Source organism: Patagioenas fasciata, chromosome 3 (assembly GCF_037038585.1).
Source record: "Patagioenas fasciata isolate bPatFas1 chromosome 3, bPatFas1.hap1, whole genome shotgun sequence".
Taxonomy (NCBI): Eukaryota; Metazoa; Chordata; class Aves; order Columbiformes; family Columbidae; genus Patagioenas; species Patagioenas fasciata.
Window position 1 is genome coordinate 46,887,704 of NC_092522.1, and position 26,118 is coordinate 46,913,821.

The 26,118-nt window shown below is 39.9% G+C and overlaps 1 protein-coding gene across 8 annotated transcripts in view; it reads left to right on the top strand.

Annotated features, from left to right (window-relative positions):
* Positions 1-1,942: 1,942 nt before the first annotated feature.
* LYST (lysosomal trafficking regulator) overlaps positions 1,943-26,118 on the top strand; it is an 86,748-nt gene continuing 62,572 nt past the window's right edge. For 4 of the 8 annotated variants that reach the window (XM_071806269.1, XM_071806275.1, XM_071806274.1 and 1 more), the window contains exons 1-4: positions 2,299-2,417; positions 19,814-19,895; positions 21,169-21,367; positions 23,718-23,808. In XM_071806269.1, the coding sequence (XP_071662370.1) occupies positions 21,176-21,367; positions 23,718-23,808 (283 nt within the window). In that variant the 5' untranslated portion in view covers positions 2,299-2,417; positions 19,814-19,895; positions 21,169-21,175. Of the gene's footprint in view, positions 2,079-2,224; positions 2,249-2,296; positions 2,418-9,450; positions 9,476-19,813; positions 19,896-21,168; positions 21,368-23,717; positions 23,809-26,118 lie in introns of those variants that run through there. The other 4 variants (XM_071806270.1, XM_071806272.1, XR_011738310.1 and 1 more) reach the window with 4 other exon arrangements.

The window sequence follows — 26,118 nt, forward strand, 5'->3', positions numbered from 1 at the left end:
TTATCTTCTTTTTTCTTTTCTTTTAATTTTTTTAAAAATTTGTTTTGTAAACAGGAAGCTCTGGTTCAGAGGTAAAAGAGACTTCTCTTTCTTGTGGGCTGCAGGAAGAGGAGTGGCTTCACGCAGTCATTAGGGAGTTTGCTTCTGAGCAAGAACTCCCAGGGGTGGGGTGGGAATATCTGCTCACTTTCATCTCCAGTAGCTGAAGTGTCAGCTGGGAAAAGCCAAATCAAATCCTACCACATTCTCCAGGAGTTTCAAATGAACCATCTTGAAAGTAGGACTCAGCCTGCCTGAATTTGGAATTAGCTGGCATCTAAACTCCAGGGCATTGAGGGTTCCCAAAGTCCCTTCATTTTCACTGTGGCCACTGAAGAGTGCTGGGTGCCCTTGAAGAGACCACGTCTCTGAGCTGAGATCTGGGCTTCCCAGGGGTTGGCACCTAAGAGGGGCCATGGGGTGCTGCTGGGGCTGCCATGCCTGCATCTCCGTGGCTGTGTGTGTAACTTCACTTGGTAGCAGAGCAGCATGTCAGGCTCCTTGCCTTTCCTGGTTTTAGTGAAATACCGATGTCGCTTGTCTTGCACTTCTTTTTCAGGGATTTAAGACATTTTCAAGTGCAGAAGTGCTATCTACGTGCCTAACTTCAGAGAAAGGCACTGTCTTGAGGTTTGCAAAGCTGGCCCTTGCTGTGAACTTGCTCTCTTGGCTGGGACCAGAGATCTGTTTAGCCCTGTACCCTTCTGAGAGGGACAGGTTGCTTCTTGCCAATAAGATGAGGAACAGCATGAACAGCAGCCAAAAGCAGGTGCTGATGAAAAAAAGTAAGAAATGTGGGCATAAATAGATGCTGTGGGAAAGAGTATGAGAAGCAGGGTGTACACAGGGAATACCCAGGCAAACTGAAGTTTATATTTGCAAAAGACAACTGCTGTTACCTCATGTGTATCTAAACTTATTTTGGCAGGTGGGTCCTGGGACCCTGCTGTCTGGAGCATTCCCAAGATCTGTCTCCGTCCATCCATGTAATCCCTGCAGGCAACCTGGCTTAAGTTTTATATGCCACTGAGGTAGCCAGCAGGCCCTGGGATGGTAATTGAAATGCAATCACAGAGTTGAAGCAAGTCCTCACCAGGAAACGCAGCAGAGGTCAGGGAGTAGGAGGCCAATGCACTAGGGAGAGGTGCAAGGATGTGAGACGGATGCACTAAGGTAAGGACACTTGTGCACCCTGTGTAGCTTCTTCTGATTTCAAGACTCAGAAAAGTTATGCTAAACCGAGGCATGAATGAAAATATAAAGCATGTACTTGTTAACATGGCCTGTAACATATTGCTGCCCACTTTCAAAAGTGAATTCCTAGAAAGGGCGAAAGCAGTGACATGGAGTCAGGGCACATTATCAATTTATTTGCATATATGAACCAGATCTGACAGGGATGTGATGGGACAGCATTTGGGGCAATTTTTTTCCAGGCATCCCAGACAAGTGCCAAACCCCAGCTCCACAGCCGTAGATCTGCTCCAAGAATTCACCCAGAGCAAACACCAGAGCGGAGTGCCAACTCCCCCGCTAGTGCAGAGCCCCTCGCAGCCAGAGCCCTTCACTGTGAAACGAGGAACGCAGCGGGCAGCACCAGATGCACACTCCCCCGCGCTGGCGCTGATGCGAACGTGCGTACTGGCTATAAATACGTCACACGTATGTTATGAGCGTTTTTAAATGTTGACGTCGAAGCCGAGGCGGTGGCGTGGAACGGCAGAGCCACTCGGTGTGCAGCAGCTGCCCGGTGGGCTCCGCAGCAGACAGGCTGCCCGGGGCGAGGGGGGGACTGGGGGGGGGGGGGGGGGGGTGGTGGCACCCGCCTGGCGCACGCGCTGTCGCGGTTTCGCACGACTCGACTCCACCAGCAAGGCGGAGCCGTCGGCCTTAAGCACATCGCGGCGTTTCGTGTAGCGCCCTCCCACCAGTGGCTCCCGAAAGCTGCCGCCCACCCGGCCGATGCTGCCGCCGCAGCACCTCTCACCGGGCCGCTGTGGGCAGGACCCCGCGCCAAGCGGCGTGGCGTGGCGCGGCGGGTGAGCAGCGGCGCGGGGAAAGCACGGCCCCGCCCAGAGGGGTTCCCCCCGCCCCCCGCTCGGCCAGACGGCGGCGCCGATTGGCTGGGGGTGCGCTCGTGACACCGCCCGCTGCCCACCGCGCGCCGGTGCTGGCGGAGCGGCGGCAGCGGCGGGAGCGCAGGAATCAGGTGGAGTGGGAGGCGGGGCGGGAGCTGCGTTGCCCGGGAGACGGGGGCGGGCAGCGCGGCGGGGCCGGGCCGGGCCGGGCCCTCCCGCCATGGGCTGCCGGGACGCTGTCAGCGGAATAAGAGAGGAGCGGGCGGGCGGGCGCGCTGGCTCCAGCGGGACGAGGATCGGGTAAGGGTGGGGCGGGCATCGCTGCATCCAGCGTTGGGTTGTGAGGGTCCAGCCTGGCGACGTCGAGCCGGGCGGACAGCTCGGTGCGCACAGGCCCTGCTGCGGGCCGAGGCCGGCGCTGGAGCCGCGGTGCGTGGGACGGGCTGGGCTGTCAGCCGGGGCCAGCCGCCTCGGTCGTGTGAAGATGCCCGCTGGTTGCGGGTGGTTCAGGGCTGCCCGGCGGAGGCTGCGGGAGGCGGAAGAAGCAGCTGCCGGTGGCGCAGGCGGGGCCTTGCCCGCCCCGAGTCTCCCCAGGGCAGGGCCGGGCCGCGGCGGCTGCCGGCAGCGGCGGGAGGGGCGGGTGCGCACTCAGGACCCTTGCGGATCTCCGGGGCAGCGCTCGGGGCTGGCCCTGGGCGCTCGGTGGCTTCGTGCGAGGCGGTTTGTCGCCCGCAGTGTTTCTTCCGAACTTGCGGCCTCTGCTTTTACCAAAAGGCGACATTTAACTCTCCGTGTGCCGGTGGCGTGCGCGGGGTTGTTTCCCCATCCTTCCCGCGTCACCGGCCTGCCGGGGGCTCTGCGGTGTGTTCATGTGGAACTGGAACACGAAGCCTCGCTGTCAACGGGGCGGCTGCGGGAGATGGGAAATAACAATTGAAGAAAAGCAAATGTGGGTTCACGGAAACGCGATAACGTTGATGAACGTGGGATACAACAGTTGCAGCACTTCAGCGCCTGAACGATGCTGCTTTTTTTTTTTTTTCCCCCCATCGCCACCTATTTAAAGGAGTGAACAGAGTAGCAATGAGAACTTTTCTAAATATTTGAGTATTGGAAGAATGTGGGAAGATATTCTTCTGTGGAGGGGGGCGGAAATCTAAGAATTGGACATTACCTATTACCCCCAAATGAACTAACCAGCTGCCTTTTACTTAACTATACAGTGAGAGAGAAGGCAGGGTAAGCAGGTGCAGATGAGAATAAAACTTCTTGTGTAAAAGAAAGCAGAGCAAGTGAGGAAGTTTGGAAAGGATTGGATGGCTGAATGTGGAGGCCTGGGAGTTGGAAAAGCACCTGAATGTGGTTGTAACTGGGAACTGGCTAGAGAAGAAAATCTGGATGGGAGACTTTTTTTTTTTTTTTTTTTCCTTTTTAGTTGTAGTGCTATATGAGTCAATAAGCCTTGAGTTTAAGGATCTAGGGAGACTTGGAGTTAATGATGCAAGCTTGTGGCACTAACAGAATTGTACTGTTGTCTGTGAGGTGTGGGACAGCTTTTGGCAGAAAAACCAGCAAGGGTACCTGTTTCAGTCTTGTGTATTGTTATCTTATACCAAGTAGCAGAAAAGAGATGTCTGGAACACTTAACTCTTCCCAAAGAAAGGATCTGAATTCACTTGCTTGGACAGAACACTGTGTCTGCATGGAGCTTTTATCATGATATGGTTATAGTGTGATAAGGAGTCAGGAAAATACTCTTGAGACTCCTTTTGGCCTTTAACTGTAGGTAGGCTCACAGACCGATAGTGTGAAGAAGAAAGTATTATCTTAGATAGCTTAGAAAATCTGTAGTTTAGCAACTCTTAGGGTCCCTGGTGGATGTTTAAAATTGAGTGAATGAGAATGGTTTCATATATTCTTATCTATAAGAAAAAAAAATCAGCTTTTCCTAGGGTATTTTAATTTTACTTTATTCCTCATTGTGCTTTGGACAGAGAATCTTGCAAGCTAAGAGCAAGTAGCTTTCAATGCCTTACTTCTAAAACCAAAGTTAATAGTAAATGAGAGCTCAGGAAGTCACTTGGTTTCTGAGGCTGTACATGCCTTTCTTAAGAGAAGCTTTTAAATGTTATTCCTTTTCTGCTTTCCTTCTCTCCTTCCCCCATGTTTTTTGTTGTTAAAACTGTTTAATTAATTGTAAGAACCTTGAACAGTAGCATTGGATATATTGGAAAGTAAGACACTTGATATGTAAACATTAGAAAAGAGAAACTGCATTCTTAACACTTTTGTTGCTGCTTTTCTATAGTTCTCTTTACAGTTAAGCTCAAAGAGCATAAGCAAATACTATGAAATATGAGCAAGCACTTCAGGAAGCTATTGGTTCTTTATTTTTTATTGTTAGTGATTTCTTTAATAGACAATGTTATGTCCTTATTAATATACAATTGTACAACTTTGCAGCTTGTGCAGGGATCTAATTTCATTCATATTTGAAGATTTTTTTTTTCCATTGTCACAATGGTCTCTTTTCAAATAGGATAATGTTGCACATAGAAGAATTCTGAAGCAAACCTGGTTTTGATATTTGTCTTTTACAGACAGAAGGGAGCAGAGGGAATGTAGGGTGAAATGATTATTTTTCTAAGAGGATTCTGTCACACCAGGAAGCACTGGCTGTCCAGAACGTGCTTGCTTGTCCTCTGCAAAAGAATTAAAGTTCTTTGGTGTGAATAGCTGTCATTGACAAGACCTCACTGATATCTATTTTATTCCTTTTTGAGGAGATGTCAAGTTCTGTTGGCTTCCGTAATGAAGAACTGTAGTAGCTGTTGCCTGAGATGTCACTAATTCATATTGTTGATTCAAATTTAAGGCCATCTTTTATTGTTATGTTTGTTGGAAAATTGTATTGTAATGTTGAAAAAGGATTGTAATATGCAGTGGAGGGAGGGATTTATATATACATTATATATATATATATATATGTTTGGGATTACTTTGACCTCTTGCATTCTTTTTCAGTTCAGAGATAGTTGTGAGAATGTCAGTTACTTTGGCAAATTATTGCTTGGTGAAGATTCATACGTCTTTAGATAGCATAAAGTAACTGAGCTGTGTCAGAGCATCAGCTCCTGCAATAGCACTGATCTAGAGATGATATACCTGTGTTCAGACTGGGATGAAACCAGGTAGAAGAGACCTGTGGTTGCTTCTGTTCTGTCACCTGGACTGATTTGTCTGAGCTGGCTAAGCTGATCGAGCAGCTTGTTACTGCTGAAGGGGAAAAATCTACCTCCCACCTTTTTCCCTTTGCTGGCAGTGACAACTGCCTGATCCCTCAAAATGGCAATTCAACAACAACAACAAAAATTCACCTGAAAAATATAGCTTTTGCAAACCTGTGGAGATGAGTCACATTGAGAAGGAATTGGATGAGTGCAGTGCTGGAGGAAGAATGGAAGAGTTGCTGGGGAGGAACAGAAACACCTTCTTGCTAGTCATGAGTTGTCAGGTGGGCTGAGCTGTGTTATTTAACTGCACCCTAGCTGCTCCTCAGGAGGTGAGGGCTTTTGCTTAGACTCAACAGTGTCTGCTTCAGCTGCCATGGTCATTTGAGAAGAACTAATGAAGCAGTATCGTGTGCACGAGATCCAGATTTTTTCTTTCCTGTTCAGATTCAGGTCTTGCATTTGAACATGTTTTTCAGGACTTGTTGAAATCTGTGCATGGGAGTGACTTGCTTCCAGATAAAACACTCTGTGCAGAAGTGATTCCAGAATGTGTGAAGGGGAGGGGAAAGGAGGAAAATATGCCATGTGCAGTCTTCAGATTTTTCTTGCTATAAGCTATTGGCTCTTTATGGTTCATGTTTGCAGTCTGGGGTCTTATCAAAATCCCATTTTTCTGTGAAGTCAGGTTTTTTGGTGTTAACTGTTGTAGTAGAAGTGTGAGTCTTGCCTGTGTGATTTTTAGATAATTATGCTGTGATCTGTGTGAAGATATAGTTCAAATCTGATGATGCGTGTAAGGGTGAGATGGAACAAAATTGAATGCAAAATTCATTAGCTTATGTATTTTGAGGAAGGGATAGGTATGTAATGCTGCGATCAATGTAGTGAAGTCCTGGAATAGTGCTGTATCTTGGTACCTTTAGGTGCTGAAACTTTTGTTGTATCTTTGTTCTGAATATTCCTCTGAAGTTTCAGCAGTGGTGATTTTTTTGCTTGGTTGGTTTTGGTGGTTTGTTTTTTGTTGTTTGGGTTTTTTTTGTTTGTTTTTTAGTCACCACTGCACACTTTGTCTTTCGTCTTCTGTTGCTCAGATATTTTGTGGTTTTGGTGTGTTACAGGAGAGCAGGACTTTACTGCTTCTCTGACTGTTTCTTAGCCTTGCTACTCACTGCTTCACTGCTGCCTGCTATTACTGTGGGGTGGATTTTGTGGTGGCCAAACAGTGGGTAAGCACTGAAAGCATTATGTTCTGCACTTGTGCAGTTCACTGGAGGCATCTGAGGCTTGCCCTGTGACTCTTGTGTTCAGATAGGGCTTTTGAGCTGTGTAGAGTTGAGGCACTGTGAGAATTACATTGGGAAAGAGCTTGTCTGCACTTTCGGAGTAACTTAAAACGTGGGAAGTGGAGTGCAAAAATGGTGAATGGTGGTTTGTGGAAGACTAGTGCTCACTAGACTTGTCTGTGTTAGAGTGGTTGAGCAAGCATCTGCCAGTCTTGGCTAATCCTCATGTTTATGAATTCTTTGCCCTCTTTTCCTGCACCCAGAAAGTTGAGCTCCCTGGCTTAAGTTAAAAGCATCACCATGCTCCATGGAGAAGTATGGGAGCATGAAGTACTAAATGTGAGATGGGAGGAGAGAGTTCCTAGTTCTTCAAACCTCTGATAGTAGAAAAAAGCCTTTCTGCTTTCCCAGAATAAATTTGGGAAGATGAAATATAAGAAGGGATTGCCATCAGGTGGTACCAAATGCAAGGCCTCACTGGAAGCATTAAAGTTGATGTTAACTGTGTCCAGTTTTGTTTTTGCAAGTGCCTGACTTCATCTATTCCTCTCTAGTATTGTGGAGGCATTTATTGAAGATTTGTGTTCTTGCAAAGAGGGAGTGGCAAAAAGCATTAACTAGATCTGTTAACCTCAGTAAGCAACTGATTTGGTTAGTGTATTAACCAAATGAGGAATGAATAACTGAAGAAGGGATGAATAGTTTTCAGTGTTTTAATTATTGAAGAGAGTGCATTAGTAAGGAAAATATTTAAGACTTAAGGAACTACTTCTAATAGTTCGTAGTTGCATTGCAGGAACTGATAAAAGTCCAGCAATATACTTCCATTATAATATTTAAAGAGTTGAAATTTGTCCAGTTTTTGGTTCAGTAATTCAGACAGTCACTGAAATAGTCTTAAAATTAACAAAAAAAAAAATTAAAATCTTTCACCTTCCTAATCTTTCTGTTGTGAGGCGTGAGTGTTTAACAATCCTAATTCCAAAGAGCTGAGAGCATTCTTATGACTTTCTATGGAGAAAAACAAAAGTGCCTAACTGTAAAACTTTGTGTGCTACTTGGGGCATGTATTTATATTTGTATTCCTTGCATCTTTCAATTATAAGGGGGGATTTGAGTCGCTGAAGAGTGTTTTTTTTTGTTGTGTGTGTTTGGTTTTTTTTTTTCCATTTGTGATTTGTATGTTTCAATTACCGAGCGATCAAAGGAAAGCAGAATTTCATATGTGTGGATATATAGATGAAATGCTGTGTGTGAGGTCTTTTCATCTCCAGAAAGTACTCCTAATTAATCAAGAGCTATTTTTAGAAGCCTAAATTACCTATGTTACAAAGTCAATTTGATTATAGGAGTCCTGCTAAATCCATAGGACTTTCGAAAAAAAAAATCCTATGATATTTGTGTACTAAAGATACTACTTGACTGGCAGTGATGGAGGCTTCATTCATCTCCGCAGCTGTTTCTAAGCAGTATAAAATCTTTTTTGTGTGTAGATGTCTATAGTTGGGGTCTTCTTAAACATAGAATTTGGCTGCTTTTTGCATTGTGGATGCATTTAGAATTTTCTCTAGTGGTTCAGGATTTTCTTGAATATTTGTCTATCTAGTAATAGGTTGTGGCAGAATGCAAACCCCCCTCTCTCCTCCCCTCCTCCTTCAGTATGGAGGGAGTAGGCACATCTCCCTCTCTCTGCTACTTGAAGCTAATGGCTTCTTTTGTTTGGCCCAGAGCACCCTGGCCAGGGCCATTAGGAGAAGGGATTGCCGAGGCACCAGTGAGCCGCTGGGCACCTATGACCAGTGTGGGGGATGTTTGGAAGCTTCATGGGCACCCCACACACGGTGTGAGGGTGCAGAGAAGCTTCTAGAATGCCTACAGTCAGGTCTGATCAGCCAGTATAAAAACGGGACTCTCTTGTCAAGACTGGGCCCATTGTCGCGGGTCTCTCGGAGCTGCGAGCTGAAGATGCTGCCGCTGAGAGCCCCCCCCTCCCCGGGATGGAGACTCCGCTTGCCTTGCCGCCACGTGTGTGAGTAAAACTTCTCGCAAGATTGCGAGTATATTAATCCTTTCCATGCACATATGCACGTGTAACTTCCCGTGCTTAATACAAGCACGTATAACTTTATTTCCTCGCACAATCGCGAGTGTATTTATATTCCGTGCACATTTGCACACGTACTTTAAATTATTTCCTCGCACAATCGCGAGTGTAACTTCGCACAATTGTGAGTGTATTTTCCTCCCGTGCTTCCACATAAGCACGTGTAGTATTCTGTGCACATTTGCACGTGTAAGTAAATTAACCCTCGCAGAATTGCGAGTGTATTATAAATTTACCCTCGCGGAATCGCGAGCGTACGCTTTACCTGTATCTCTTTAAGAATAATCCCGCACCGTGTTCAGGCAAGTGTGTACTCCTCTGGGACTCGGGGGTGGTTCCGGCATTGTTTTGGGTGAAGCCATGTGCATGCACTCTGTGGACCGCCTGTTGTACTAGTTGCTGCCCCTTAATAATTTTCCTCAACTGATACCTGAACCTATATTTAAGTCACTTTTGGAGTGCTAAAACCCTGTTTCTCACCGGTTTAATAAAAGTTGTTTTGGACCCTGTTGTCCCTTAAACTAGCCTTGGCGTGCCTCCGTGACACAGGTATACTGAGAAACTTCATAGTCTTAATCTTTATTATGTGAAATCAAGTATAATTATCAATTATAGTTTCTCTGGGTTCCATACTGCTTGACTAATTTTGCTGTTTAAATTTCCAGAATAAAGTAAAAATCCTAGCTGTTCCTTATTTTCATTCCCACTGGAGAAGAACTACCTGAAGTGAGATGTTAAGTGAGTGCTTTTGCCTGTAGCTCTCTTGATTGTTAACTGTTCTTCTGGAGCCAGTTCAGTGCAAGAGGGGTTAGCACAGCTGGAACAAATATAATACCTCTGCAATAAAGGCACAAGCACAGGGTCTGCTTCTATAAAGCAACCAAGGCTGTTTGCACTTTGTAAAGAAGGTGGCAGATTTATCTTAACAGGAATAACAGTGTATGAAACTCTTGAGTATTTGGGTAAAATTTTTTTTATACTGCTTTTGGAATTGCTACCTGCTGTCCTGTCTACATCTGATTACTAATAGAAAATTTGGACTTTGACTAGCTTTAGAGTCCCAGGAGCAGAATTAGTCTTCTGCCCATTAATAACCTGTCTTTTAACTCAGATCACTGATCTTCCCCTCTTATTTAACTGCTCTTAGTGGGTGCTTTAGACATGATGCCAAAATTTGTCTTAAGCACTTTACTTTCTAGATTTAATCCTCAACTAAGCTTTCAGTTTCAGGAATAGGCTTTACTCATTCATTCTTCAGCAAAAATGCCTCAAGATACTGCTCAACTATTTTTGCCTCTTCTGTCTCTCTGAGTATAGGTGCAATCAAAATTTATAATCTTATAAATTACAAAAAAGATTTGTATGGTTCTTCAGATAATGATTTGAGTCATATGTTTGTTGTTTAAAATAGTCTCCAGGTAGATGTAGTGTGGCCTGCATACTTGTGTGGTCATGGCTACAGTGTTTTTTTTGGAGATCATGGTGTCTGCTGCACTGCAAATTAATGTAGGAGGCAATTCACGAAGTCTGCCTGGTCTGCCAGAGCTAGCCCCTGCAGGCTGTCTGCTGGAGCAGCCCTGAACTTCTGACTTTACCTTCTATAGTAGACTGCTTTTTGCCTGTTATTCTACAGACTCTGGGGAGGTTAGTCTTGATCTTTAGAGTTAGTCATTAGTCATTACTGTGCTACCATGGCTGTCAAGGCTTGCTTTCTAGTCTGTTTTGAGAGTAAGTATCAAACATCAAGCTTTTGGAAGAAGATAGTTAGGAGGATTGCCTGGATATGTTTTAATTTTTGGAAAAAAAACTTGTTAGCACTCCAAATAGCGGTCAGAAAAAGCCTCACTTAGGATTTATACCATTTCAGCCTTTTCACTGCTGAATGTTTTAGAGATGATCTTCATCCTTCAGTTTTCTTTTGGAAGAGCTTACTGGTCTTTCATAGCTTATTTTCTACACAGATTCTGTCTTGTGGTGGCGTATTTGTCAGTTCCTGTCTCTAGTACCAAGCGTTCCTTACAGGCCTTGTTCTCTGGCACTTCAGATAAGATCTGCAATAGATCCTTGTCTTCATCTCTGCTAACAGAGTTTGTCTCTAGCATTTTCATGCTATTGGTAACAGCTTGGTATTTTTTTCCTTCAGTGCATTTTAGCTGGTTCCCATGATAGCAAGTGTATTTGTTGCTAACACAGTTAATGTTGCAGTGATTATCTCTGAAGGCCTCCAGCTTTCCCCAGGCCTATTCTAATGAATGTTTATTCTGTGTTTACATGTACTGGTCTGAAATATGCAAATTTTAAATGAACAGGATTGGACTTAATGTAGCTAACAACTATAGTATAGTTGCTGACTTGGGATACTAGAAGACGACAAGCTAAGCATAAACTTGAGCATAGCCTATGTTCAGGGTTAATGCATTACTTGAGTGTAGGTGGTTGTTTGAAAGCCTGTCTTTCATTAGGGCTGTACTTTTTATCTTGTGGATGAATCATCTCATTTTTAAACTTCAGGCTTGAAAAGAATGCATTCACAAGTGTTTCATGTTTGATGACTAAATAAAATTCCATGTTGTGTTGAGAAGCTGTCCCACAGCAGTTGCGTAGTATGCCGCTAGACTGTGGGATTCTTTGCCATTAACTCTGTCTTGATGACATTTCATCCAGACTCAAAAGGAAGAAATTGTAAAGGGGATACAGATCTTCATAGCTCAAGGCAGAACCTGATAACAACCTGCTGAATTTTAACAAGAACTTTCCTAGCATTGATCACTTAAACTCTGGTGCTGCCTTCTTAGCATGCGGTGCATATTGCATTTTTCTGTTCCATTATGACAGCTTGCATTGGTCACTATTACAGTGAACACTTCTTAAAACTTTGCACTAACGACTTTAAAAAATCTTAATTGCATCTGATTTTTTTTTTCTCCAAGTATGGGTCAGATATGTCAAGTAGGTACTAATATGTGGAAAATCTAGGACAAGACATAAAACTAAAACATTAAAAAGTGCTATTTTTCTTCCAACAGACTTTTCCTTCCCTTTTCTTACGTTACGGTACCCATATTCAAAGTTTTTGATAATGCTTGTTGTATGAGTAGACAGTTGACACTTAATTCTATTCCCCAAGGTAAGAGTTTTTTCCAAGAAGTAAATATTAAGCATGGTTGGGCTTTACTGGTGCTATATGTGTTGAGTTTAATAAATTCACTTTTTAAGCATCTTGAAATTACAGCAACATAATAAACTCTACTTGTAAAGGTACTGTCATGAGTTAAACAGGTAATACAAATTAGGGTTTTGCAAGTAGACTTTAAAATTATGAAGGACAAATAATGACATGAGTACTTCATAATCAAATAGGACATGAAGCTGTAGTTTAAGTTAAATGTTGATTAAATGGTGTTTGTGTTTCAGTGCTGTGAATGTTTTGGTAGCTTATGATGCACGAAAAACTGCATCCAAAGTCACTGAATTGACCTTAATGAGACATTATTAAAAATTACTCTCGTGACAAAGCAGACTAACTAAATTAAGTTGCTGTACAGGATTCTTCTAGGGATTTTATGTAGGACATAGAAAGCTGCTGTCCATGTTCCAGGAGGCATTAGCTTGCAGGTGTGGTGTGAGTGAGGACAGCTGCCACTCCAGAGGAACTATGATGAGAGAGGGTTATTAGCACTCTCAATCTCTAAAACTTGCAAGATTTTAGTAATATATTGTTTGCTGTCTACCATACTCTAGTACACTTTTCCATGTATTCTTTCCCTGCATCGTGAAGCCCTAGTAGGCTAGGCCTGTTGCTGAAATCCTAAGTTGTACCAGTAGCTTCATCATGATGGGTATCAGAAGTAAAAGATTCATTATAAAGGTTTTAACTTTTGGAATTACAGACCTCTAAACCATCATACAAACTGCTTATGCATGATTCCATTTGTAGATCTCTGCATTGTTTAAATGTAGAAAAGTCTGCAGTTAGTTTGCACATGAGCAGGTTTCCTTTGGGGGGCTCTCGGGTTCTGTATCAACTGCTCTTTTCTTGCCAGGTTCTCTCTTCTGGTTTTGGTAGTCTTTGTTTGATCAATCTTTTTAATGCAGCTGATTATACATTAATGTTGTTCTTGCCTTGGTTTCCAGTCCCCTATGTGCTGCTACTAGTTAGTCTTTCTATAGTCAGTGGCAGCTAATAAATTACAAACTTGCTCTTTTGAGTTGATAGTCTCCATTGGCCTCCTAGGGTAAGCTCATGCACTTCAGGGCCGTTAGTAGGTCAGCATACACTGGAAACACTAAGGGTATAAATCAGAGTGCATTTAATTGAAGTAATATCCTAATATCACACTTCAGAAACTGTTCCACAGAAAAACTGAGTTGTGGGTAAATAGGATTTTTTTTAATTGTATGTAAACAATATTGTATATATATTAATCTGTTATACCTTTCTGAGTTGTGGTTCTATCACTTTTTCACAGCTGTTACTAATTATGCTAGAGAAAGGTCATGTTGAGGAGAGCAGACTTAAACACTTATCCTAGAACCAGATTAAACTCTGACAAATAATTTTAAGTTACCATTGGAAAAAATACATGGGCCATGTTTGGGAAGTGTAGTCTGGAACAAACTTTGTGCTCGAAGAAATTATCCACGAGTTTCATTTCCAACTGTCAAAAACCACAAGCCTGAAAATACACAGCAAATGATAATTTGGAGGCAAGGAAGGTGGTGTTTTTTTCGTTTGTCTGTTTTCACATTCAGCATGGTACACCACAGATCTGGGTCTTGATCAGAAGAATGACATCTCTGAAACTGTTTCTGAGAAGTTGACCTGCCTGTACATGTAATGCCAGTTCATGTAACTCTTGATGCCTGTAGCCTTGGGTATGTTTGCTAATTACAGGTTTGCTGACTTGTTAATATATATTGGTTAGTTATTTTGGAAAGTGCCTGTTTTTTTAATTTGGCCAAATCTAGGATAGCATTTGTCTGATCTTGTTTGCTTTTTTTCCCCTTACAATTCCTATTCTACAACAGGAATGGCTAGTTTAGTTTTCCATGTCAGTGTTTCCTGACCATGCACAATATGAAAATGAGTATTTTTATTTCTTTAAAGATTGTTCCTAAAAATTCTGTATTTTTTCAGTGTAAGATATAATGCTTTCATATCCACTTAGTGGTAGAAATTTTTCTAATTCCCAGCTTACATAAACACTGAGCTTCACGGATTAAATTTTGTTTTAATACCTAGGCAGCAGAACGTAAGCAGACTACATACTTATAGAAGGCTTAAGATACTGGTAGAAGCAGGACTCTCAGACTTCAGGTATTGCAAGACAGGCATCCCACTTAAGTGAGGTGACAGTAAAATATACTTTTGTTTTTACATAGAGGTGGCATTAGTAGGATGATACATACATAAACACACTTGTATATAAAGCAACACTATTACTCTGAAGATCTCAACTTACTTTTCAGTGTTCGTTAAAGTAGTAGTTGTTTGTCAGCTTGTGAACTTCACACAGTTTTCAATCGTTAGTTAAAAGCACAGTGCATGTGTTATTTATCCAAAAATACTAAGCATTTTTATTTTTAACTTTTTTCTTTATTCTGGCGAGAGATACTGAGTATCTTGTTTGGAAGCAATATTGATCTAGTGGACTACACGAAAGACTAAAAGCTAGTTGCTGAAATCCTTGATAAAATAAAGGATGTGATCAGAAGTAAAACTCTACTGAGAAAACTGACACCTACTTACAGTTTAATGATAAATTCTGTGTGTTAAAATTCTGTGCTTTTCATTTGCAACCTAATGCCTGCTGGAGTAACACTGCCTTAGTATGTTTTAATAGGTTGTCTGCTACTGTAGCACCACATAGTTAATAAATAATAGCAAAGGACAGAGCAGAAAGTGATTGGAAATAAAGAGTAGGTAGGAGGTTTTCTGCAGAGCTGGAATGTTGTCTGTTTTGAGAATGAACCAAATCTGAAGTATCTTGTTTTTGTTCTTGTTTGCTCATGTTCTTTTGAATATCAGAGAGGAGTTGGATGGTTAGCAAATGTTCCCTGCCTTTTATAAGCTATGCTTTTGACTGATTGCCTTGCATTGGTAAAACAAGGCATCAAAGCGCCTTGAGCTTTCTATTGATGTTCTACTTGAATTACAAGTACCTGTTTTCTTGAAGGCTTGTGTATCAGTCCTCCTGTGTAACCCATTTTGGCGTTGTCACCTGGGTATTTGTTTCCAGCCTGTTTAAAGTTTTGAATGATATCAAAAGGATAGAAAAAGAAGAATGCTGATTTTGGTGACACATTAGTTTGAGGCTTTACTTGCATTTCACCACCAAGTACAGACCTCAAGGCAGCATTATAGGGGGTGTTCCAGTCTTGTTCCAGGCCATGCTGGATAAACATTTATCTCTTGTACACTTTCATGCGCTTTCTTTTGCTTCTCCAATTTGCACAGAGGAATTAATTGTAGTATTCCTTTAGCTTCATTATTAACGAATTTCTTTACACAGAAGGCAACTAAATTTGGTTTCTGCTACTAACAAGGTACACTTAATTTCTGTAATAAACTTGGCAATCTGTGCTACAATTGCAAAGGCTATTATGGAGTGTCTTTGTATCAGTAACCTGACAGTGCTCTTCATTGTGCCTGTTGTCCTCTGCTAACAAAACCTTGAATTTAAACTGAAAGTTTAACCCCAAAGTAAATGTGATTAAAGTCATTGTTGATCATAATAATATTAAAATCATTGAAGAGGTCACAAGTGTGCTCTCCAGAGCATAAATGTTAAGTACAAGCAATGAGGCTATGACAAGTATTTGCTAAATGGGATGAATGCTGTATAAAGCAAATGTGGCCTTTATTGGCCAGGGGTGACTCATGTTCCCATATACATTATTCTAGAGAATGGATAAAAGGGCTACAAGTTTTGAACTGGAGGCCAGAATTAACTGGGTTGTACAATGGCTTACAGAAACTACTTTTTTTTTCTTTTTTTTCCCTGAAGTGTTAATTTTAATACCTGCTAAAAATGCAGTTTCATTGTACTCTTTACTCAAAGGACTTGCAGCCATGCCATGCCTAGTCAGTGTTTGTCTCTTATCTGAAACAGAGGGCTAGGGAAGGTAAATAAATCAACAACTTCATGTAGCTATACTTTCTCTACTTGTGTTTGCATGATCTGTAAAGTAGCTTCTCATAAATTTATTTTTCTTAAATGATTGGCTGTTGTTCCTTTGGTGCAGTAAGATACTCATATACCCTGGTAGACAAGACTATGTTTATTAAAGATAACACGGTGAGCTATAGGAAATGAGGGCTTGCAGGTGGCTCTTATGTGCCATGCATATGCTGCCACTTGGTTTTACTCAGGCACTCAGTGTTATTACAGTGCTGCTGTAGTAATTTAGTAATTACTACTTTTTATTGTGTTACTGAACATTCCAGGCCTTTCTGGCAATAGATTGCTGAAAACATAAGCAAGTAAAAGGCCCAGTTTACTCTCATATACAGAGTTTTAGCTCTGACCCTAAGCATTTTGTTGCATTTTTGTAATTTCATAAGTTGTACTGATGTTAGAGATACCATCTAATCATTATCACTATATAAAGTTAGTATATTTATGAATCAGTATTCAAGACTGCTAAATTGGTCTTATTTTTAAGTTTCATCCTTTAAGCCTTTAAAACAAGATACCAAACCTGTTCTTGAAATAATTTAAAGTCCACTGAAGTAAGTACAAGGCATTCCCATATATTAAGATGTTCAGCTGATGAGTAACTCCATAAAACTGGAAAGAAGTCCAGAGAAAATAAAATTTCAAGTGCAGGAAAAGGATTTATACCACAACAGCAAATAGAAAATAAGTCCCTTGAGAGCTGGTGCAGAAAGAGGCCGGAGGGCAGGTGTGATATGGATTGAATTATGAGGATGACAGAAAGATGGGCATGAAGAGAGCAGATTATGTGTGAATGTCTGATCATTCATGGTTAAGCAAATTATTTTTTTAAAGCTTGCAGATTTTTTCTTACAGAAATAAATACTATCTAGTAGAGGTATTTTTTATGAAATATGATAATTGTATTCTAGAGGGTGAAACAAAGTTTAAGAATGTGTGTTTTGGTTTTTGTTTGGGTTTTTTTTTTGGTTGTTGTTTTTTTTTTGTGGTGGGTGAGGGGGGCACGGGGCTAGCCGTGTGAAGTCCTGACACACTGTGTGTTCCAAAACTGTAAGTGTCCCATTAAGACACTACATAGCAGCAGTGAACTGAGATTCTTGTAGATTTTCCTCTTCTCTTATGGCTTAGTTCATCTGTGATGTCTTAAGTTGGGTTTTTTCTGTAGTTAAGGTAACATCTCTGAAATCTAAAGAGAGGTGAAGGCTCTCTACCTCAGTACAGGTGTTTTGTGCAGCGTCTGCTTCCATATTGCCAGGCACCACAGCAATTATAGATGTGTTGCTTTAAAAAAGAGAAATTCTACAGCAGAGTGGTTCCTACTTAAACCAAATTGGCTGGCATACTTTCTCAAGGAAGATGAAGTGTTATGCTGTGTATGGTGTAGTATCATAATCTGCAACAGAAAGAGAAGGTGACAAGCAAGCTGAAACCTTAGAGTGGGAGTGGATTTGTTTTTAAAAACAAATAAACCCCCCAAAAAACCTCTCTTCAGAGTTTGCTATGTTACAGCATCAGCAGGGCAAGTTGTTCACAGAGTTCTTCCTTGAAGAGCAATGTGCTTTAAGTGCTAAAATCACTTGTCAGGAAACAAATATGAAAGGAAAGAAGGTTGTCTGTGTATATGCAGCTTTTTTTTGGAAGCTTCTTTATTATTTCTCAGCTCTCCTTGTATTTTTTTTTTTTTTTTTGTCTCTAGCTTCAAGATAGGTTGAAAATGAGGTTATATCTGAAACTTTCTGAAGACACATTTGTGCCGTCAGTCCGTTTCAGAATTTAATTGCAGAAAAAGATATAGGTACAACTGAGAAGTAGCTAGCACTTGTTGGAATGAGTCCTTCTAAAAGTGCTTCATTATTCAGCATGGTATCTCTTTACAATTTCTTTCTGCACTGTAGAATGAGAGCATCTTAATTCCTTACCAATTATAGATTAAATGCTTGCATTAAGACTATGTGCTTTTTGCATTAGCGTTGACAAAATAGTACTTTGTTACAACTGATGGTGAGAATTCACCTTTTCGCTAGAATATAGCAACATATGTTAAATCCATGTAACAGTGCAAGTAATGCAGGAAACCTGGAGACTGCAGTTTCAGATGGAAGGACACTGAAACATGACGGGGCAGTGTATTTTTACATCTTCTGATAAAGTCTGGTATAACAGCAAAACCACTAGCTGCTTAAGCTATTCAGTTGCAATGAGTTGTGAATGTTAGCTGTATGGACAGGTGGCTTTTCTGTGAGGTTGTGGATGGCACGTGTTGTTCCCAAGCACTCAGAGGAGGGCCAAGTATTAGGAGCTTGTCTGGGGAACTTACAGTGTTTCCTTCCTTAAGGAGGTTTTTCGTGTAGTGTTCATATTCATCACAATTTTAGGTTTAAAGCTTAAGATTTTATTTGACTGCCACCTGACAATACTAAAATAATTTAGTCTTTTCTCTCTCTCTTCCTATCCCCATCCATCTCTTTACTTTCCCCACAATTAATTAATTCTGGATGAGTGCTCACTTTTAGAGACCTTTGTAGTTGGATGATTGAGGCTATTCTTTGTTACTACCCTTTGTATTCCCATTAATAGCAAATGTATTTTTAGCTTTCTACCATGTCTAGGGGATGAGATTTTACTGTTTAGACTAACTTGTAATTGGAGCACCCCAATTTGTGGATGCATCAGTAGATGTGGGTTTGGACAGTTCATCTCTGTATATGTCTAATATGCTGGTGGATATAACTTCTAAGAATGTTAGAAACTGGGCTCAGTTAAAATGTACTCAGTGGTACCAAATACAAATATTCTAACAGTAGCTTAAAAAATTGGAGTTAACTGTAAGGGAGACTGGTAAAGAGTCCGATTACCATTGGATGGCTAAGTAATTAGCACTTGTTCAAGATTTGGAACTCGTAGCAAAAAATGCTGGGAGGTTGCAGAAATAAACATTGCCTCTACAATTATTAGTCCCTCTATTCTAGGAAACAGCAGAGGAAGTATTCAGCCAGACAGACAAAACCACACATTAGGATTTAAAGCATGTTTAAGGAGCTCTTCAACCTTGTTTAAGTAAATAAGAGTATTTCAGGAGGAGTACAATTTTTTTTTCATAGATTGAATACACTCTAAAGATGTGAAGTGTGATAACTAGAAACCTGAACTTTTAAAATGAAAAATTAATAAATCCTTTGATAGTTTAGCTTACAGCAAGGAACATGGGATGTTGAGGCTTTATGGATGCATTCTGTCTCTAGCTCAAAACAGGGGTAGTTTAAAGTGCTCCTATTATGAAAATCAAAAAAGCATTGCATGTTCTGATCCTCAGTTAGGACTGGAGGGGTGGTTAAAGGTGTAGGAGAGAAAGAGTAACTTTTAAATGGCTTTAGTGGACTGTACAGGGTAGATATCACTGTGCCTTTCCAGTTTTAATAACTGCATCTTCCCTAGTGCTTAAAATTATAAAGATTGGTCATCTCTCAGGACAAAAGAGGACAGGTTTCAAATGCATTTATATCAGCACCTGACTGCACAGTTCAATTTCTCATACTATTCATCACTTGTACCTAGAGCTGCCAGTGCTTCAAGTATTATGTATGCAGATAGTGATCACTTAAAATTCATACTATTTCTACAGGGAAATGTTTAAACTTGCATACCTAGCTCATTTTACATTCTAAAAACTAATGAATTTTATTATGTTAACTTACCTTATGCACCAATTATTTTTTCTGTAATAGGATTTTGGTTGTCCACAGTCAGAAGCTAGAAGTGAAAACAAGAGGTTTAAAGCTCAAAAAACCCCTTGAGGACTCTTGATAAACTTGAAATAGCTGTCATAAAAGTAGTTTTAAAAACAACAACAAAAAAAAGGCATAGTAACTGCGATGTATTCTTCTCTTTTTAAAACCAGGTGAACCGAGGGTGGTATTTCCAGAATATATTTTTTTCTTCCAAATAGAAGATAAATGTGTTAAGCTGGCAAAGTAATTCTGGTAAGTAAGAATTTTCCTGTTCCTTCTACAGTGAATGTCATTGTATGTATAAGTGTTCACCACAAAAGGGAGCTTTTTGTACCATTAGTGCATTCCCTTTCTTACAGGGGAACCTTACAAGGCTTCTTGATCAAGAAGTATTAATCTACCTGTTATATTTAAATGTTGTATTGAAAGTTATTCGGCTCTCTTCTTGCATGTTCTATGCTTGGACATGATGAAAATATTTGAGTTTCAAAGATTTTACTTCAGCTGTTTATACAGAAATTAAAGGAGTTAAATATGCTGTAGTATTCATTAAGTGGGTTTTATGTGGATTAAATGTTCTTGTTTCTATAGCTGCCATCACTGATTCTTGATTTTGTTTTGCCTCCTTCAGTAATCCTCTTGAGAGTTTTCTACAGCTGAGTCTTGCACTTCTTATCTCTTGTTTTAAACTTTTCAACATGTACTAGTGCTGACTAACCAGAATGGCATAACAGAAAACAACAAAAAAAAAGTTTTTATAAGATGGAGCAAATAGACAAAGTGTACAAGTGCCTTGTGTGCATTATTTAAAGTAAAATTAATCTGTTTTGGAATCAGTACCAATGCTTTGTAGTATTTTCTCCTGGACACTTATAGTAGGGTTATATCTTGAATTAAGTACAGTACAGTAGTGACTGCCACCCACTCAGTCTTGCTTGAAGAAAAACACTGTGAAGGCTGGTAAATATAAAGCAGTATATTTATGAAACTCCCATATTTATCTTAACTTGATAATTTTTTTCATTTTTTTCCTCTTGAAACGATCTGCATACTGTTGGAATATATAACGTGGTAGAAGATATTGTGTTCAAATGAACTATTAAATAATGTGTTTCTGTGCAATGCTGTGTAAGAGGTACCAGTTTTCCTATTAAGCTTCAGGCCAAATACATTTTAGAAGCAAATGAAGATTGCAGCTCACATCTAGGTTACAAAGAAAAGCTGAAACAAAGTCCTTAACTTTAACTTATGCAGTGGGAGAGAATTGTGTGTCATAGGCTTATAAAATGATTGTTCGGTTTTGTGGGCTGTTGGCTAAAGTTTCACTGAAATAATGAAATCCTCTAAGCTCATCCGTCTTATTCCCTTCCACTCTATGTTGCCATGATGATTCTTCAGCCCTACAGACATTCCATCTGTTGCAGGGGTTGGGGAGCGTGGAAGAAAGGCTCCTCTTTTCCCCCAAGCTTTTTTCCATCAGGGAGTGTATTTTCTGGTCAGTTTCTGGATGTTTTTCTACTTACAGCTCAGACATGAGCAGTGCCAGTAACTCACTGGCACGGGAATTCTTGACGGATGTCAACAGACTGTGCAATGCAGTGGTCCAGAGGGCGGAGGCCAAGGAAGATGAAGAAGAGGAAACTCATATGGCAGCGCTGGGACAATATTTGGTTCAAGGTCGTGGATTTATTTTGCTTACTACACTGAACTCAACTATTGATCAGGTAAGGATTTGTCTTACCTGGTTAAAATTTTGGTATTGAGCTTTAACCATGTTGAAGAGATTTGTCTGGCTCAAGTTTTATTTGGTGCTGGTTTCCTTGCCTTTCTATGGTAGAGTGAGTGAATTGTGAAGACTAGAAGTTCGAAAGGTTGTGTTGCGGTTGCATTCTGTCTTCAGCAAGAGCAGGAAAAATTAAAAAAAAACTAATCATGTACCTGTTTGCCAGCTGATACTGATGGTTACTAAACTTTTCACGGATTAAGGCATATGTGAATCTGAAGTGCAGCAGCTGGGTGGAACCAGGAAGCAATAGGTTTGAATTTTCAGGGGAAATGAGTCTGTTTATTGAACCTGCAGGACAAACTGACAGTTTTTCATTTGAGAAGGTCCTCCTGGTTTAAGGCAATAAAATGTACATCTTTTTATTTTGTTTATGTGCCATGAGATGTATTTTTGCCATTTGTTAAGTAAGTTACTCTTGAATTTAATAGAAAGCAAATATTTTGTAACTTCAGCTCAGAACAGAAAGCATTTTTAAAGAGGTGATCTGTTTATGCTATTTTTTATATGAAAAAAATCTAGCACACATCCCTGGTCGCTGCAAGTGTCTTTTTTTCTTCCTTCTCCTTTTTTTAAACACTATCAGATAGGTATTAAGTATTAATAATGGGCAGGATGAGATGTTCATTAAGTCATTGTGCTTTGAAAGTGCAGATCCCAGTGTTTCAAAATAATGAACTAAGTGAATCCTGGTTGAGTTTACTCAGCCCTTGTCTTAGTTGATGTCAGCTACTAATGCTGGTCAAATTTTTCTTAGAGGTTTGTGTTTCCTTCATGCAGTGACTTGTACTAAGGCTCCAGTCAGGTTGTCTGGCTTGGTTCTGGATTCCAGTAGGTGCACTGGCTAAACAGCAAACCCACAAGACAGCAATTGCATATAATGACTAAAAAGAATCCTTACCAATACTAGAGCTGTGTGGTTTTTTTTAGATGTCACCTGAATTTGGCATAGTTGCTGTTACTAGAGGCTTCAGAATGAGAGCTGCTGGAAAAACAACTGGCTTTCATGTAAAAAGAAAGTGGGGGATTCCATGTGCCTACTCCCAATAAAAACCCACTTCTAACGTAGAAGGGGAAAAAAGCTTGTGGCATTCTTCATGAAATATCAGCCATTCAGCAATTATTTCCTGAAGAAATGAGTTAAAGAGGGAAGGAGGAAGATTTTGGATAATGAGGAAAGTAAAATTCCAAAACTGTACAACTGACACTTGAAGTTAATATTTTGCTTTTTGAAGCCTTATTGTGCTTTGAATGCTGTATTGCTTACTCCCATTCCTAATTAAATTGTCTTGCTGAAAATACCTTTAGTAGAAGATAATTGGGAGAATGACTTTTAATAAGATTACACTTCAGGTCTGTATTTATCCATTAAAATGAAACTTTAAAAGAATCTAACATTATTGATACATTTCATCAGACAAATATCAACTATATTTGTTATAGGTATAGTTCTAACTATATATAAAAAACCTTATGTATTAGCTAGATATATAACTATTGAAGTTGCTTATCTCCATACATTTTATTTTCATTGCTACCTCCAATTTTTGGAGAAGGATGTTGCTTCAGCTGCATAGCCCTCAATGACTGCCAAAATACACAAGTCACTTTTTGTGTTTAAAAAAAGGGGAATTTTTGATCTTTAGGACCAAAACTGTTTTTACTGGTGCTGCATAGCACCAAGTGAACTAATTGTGTTGAAATTCTGTGCCTTCTACTCCTCTGTGTTGAAATTTAGTGTTGAAGATTTAGAATCCCAGCAGGAGTAAGGTGTTGGGTTTTTCAGTGGTTATTCTGTGTGTGTGCGTCGTTTTTAATTAGGAGTAACCTTCTTTCTTCTCATAATACTTCCCATTTCTATTGTGAGTCAATAACATTACTTGATAAATATCATTTTGGAGAAAGAACTTGATTAGAAACTTCCTACTTCAAAGTTACTTTTTTCTATAACTACAATTTCAAACTTCCTTTGGCTTCATGTTGGCTTTGTTTAAATCAACAAGTTATTTGCTTTTTACTTTTTCTGGTTTTGTTCTTTGTGTGAGGATTTCCTTCAACAAAAAGGATTAGGAGAGCTTTCTATAGGAACAGTTGCAGAGTGTAATAAATATCTTGGATACTTTCTGATTGGCTCTAGTTAATGATTATAGCGCTCTGCAGTTAGGTCATTTTTTTTTAGTGCGTAAACCAGCAGAAAGGCATAGGGAATAAAATAGCTTTGTTAAATAAAGAAATCAAATCTATTTTTTAGAAGGACAAAAGCTTTTGTTTCTATTTTGCTTCTGACATAGGAGCTGACATGTCGGGAAGAACTTCTGGCGCTCCTCCTGTCACTTCTACCATTGGTGTGGAAAATCCCTGTCCAAGAAGAAAAAGCAATAGGTATGTTTTAGTACTTCACAGTATTCAGGACTTAGAAGAAGTGATTTGCATACTACTACAGAGCCTAGGACTCCCAGCTGAAGAGTTCATTGTAATATGTATCCTCTTAATAAGGAATGAAGATGTGGGTTCTGCAAAAACCTAAAGTCAAGTATCAATGTTATGTCAGCACACAAGGAAGACAGATTGTACAGCAAAGGGCTCTTGGCCAGTGCCAAAGGTAATGCCCATGATACCGTGTAGCTGAATTTGACGCTGGTGAGACTTTTTTTCAGGTGACTTAAGGGGAAAGAGTTTTGAAAATGTATTGATATTTTTGCTAATGTGAAATTTCATGATGAGTAGAAGGGGAAAACATACTGATTATTTTTAAAAACAATAAAGGTGATACATGCTGGCACTAAATTGTCTTATTCTGCTGCGGACCAGACTTTTTCTTCTGCAATTGAAGAAATAGCTTAAAGCCAAAGAATGGACAGCAGAGTATGAAAGAACTGCAATGTTATCAGGGAGGCAGGCCCTGGAAATAGAATAATAGCAGATAATTATGAACAGAACCAGGCTTTGTTCCTTAGGAAGTATGATGTTCTATGTCAAACGGATGTGCTAATTGAGGAATCAAATCACAAGGGTTCAACTGCCAAAGAGTCAGCTTAAAGTGAATTAAATAAATGATAAGGGGCGATACAAAACAAACTGCAAAAGCTGAACCAGGAAATGACAGGGATTTTTTTCCTTTTTTATTTGTTTTGGACTCCTGCATTTCTCTGATGCATTCTTTTTCATATTAGAGGATGAAACAAATAAAGTTACCTGTCTTTTTGAGGGAGTTCTCAAAGATTCTCACCTCAAGCTCTTCTAATGTTTTTTTTGCTACTTTAAACTCTTGCAAATTGAAGGCTTTTCTTGATGTTTGTGGGCTTGAAGTGTTTAAAGTGCCAGTTTTATAGAACTTTTATATACTTTACTCTCATGCTTGCTGAGTTGCATCTTTCTTTCATGTTCCTGTAAGCGTGATTCAATTAAAGAAACACTTTGGTTATCTTACGAGAGCTGAGTGACTTTTCCAGTTTTAGTTTTGAATGCTGTTGTATAAATAGGTTTTAAGATGTTCTGGTTTTGCACTCTGCGTAATGTACTGGTTTTGCTTCTACAACTGTCTGTCTCATAGTACTAATGCAATAAATGTGATGTATTCATTGTGCACTAAGAACTCTTTTTCCTTCTTGGTCTGAAACGGAGTGTATGTTAATCCAGCTCTAGCAGGCAGCTTTTTTCTTTCTGTGCAGGAAATACCCTTTGTTTGATAAGTACTGCTGGTTAACTTCTTGCCTCCAAAGGAGATGATGCTTCTTCCTTAAACATAACTCTGACTTGATGAAACAGCAAGGCACAGTCGTACTTGCACATGGAAATGTCTTTTCTTTTGGTTTGAAAAATGATTGTAGCTATTGTGTGAGCTTTGGGGAATTTTTGGGGGTCACCTTAAACATTATTCCTTTCCATTTCCCTCTTGTCCCTGACTATTCTAAAATCCATAACTTTTATTTCTGCTTTTTGTGTGTGGAACAATTAATGCAGAAGACTGAACTCTGAATGTTTGAAGATCTGCACTGTTTCTAAGTAGAGAAATATATATATAAATATATATATATTGAATTACTGGTAGCGCTCTAACAATTTGTTTTTCATGCATTCTAAGAGGGCTGTGCATTTAGGCACACAGTTTGTATAGCAGCCAAGTTGAAAAAGACATTTTTTTTCTTCCCCTTAAAGTTTTTCTTCACTTGTAGGATAGGGCTGTTTGACAATGCTTATAGTGATGCTTCAAATATATCAAATGGCATATATAAAGTAAACATTGCTTGAGTAACTGCCTAAAACTGCTTCCATAGCTAAGTAATTGGGGAGATGTGAGAGTTGGTATCCTGCTGATTAATAGTTTACTTCTACTGTATTAGTATGTCTGGCTTACCCAAATGTACATTGAACATAACTAGAGACCTGTGGCTGTATTGTTCTTTTATATCCTGTCTGTAACTGGATAAAAGATTTTTCAGAATAAGCTTTCTTCCCTTTTCTTCCTTAAAGTCCTTTAATCTATGTTGATAACATCTTAAGAGCAAGGGATAGCTGTGCCTACAAAAATGTTTTAGGAAACTCTCTAAAATTTTTTTGTCTAACCCTAATTAGAAAATGAACTAGTTTGTCTAGGCTTTGAAAATAGTCAATATGGTTCCTGAACATGAGTTGTTGCTGACATTTTTTTATACTGAAAATGTCAGATATATGTATATGCAAAACCATGAC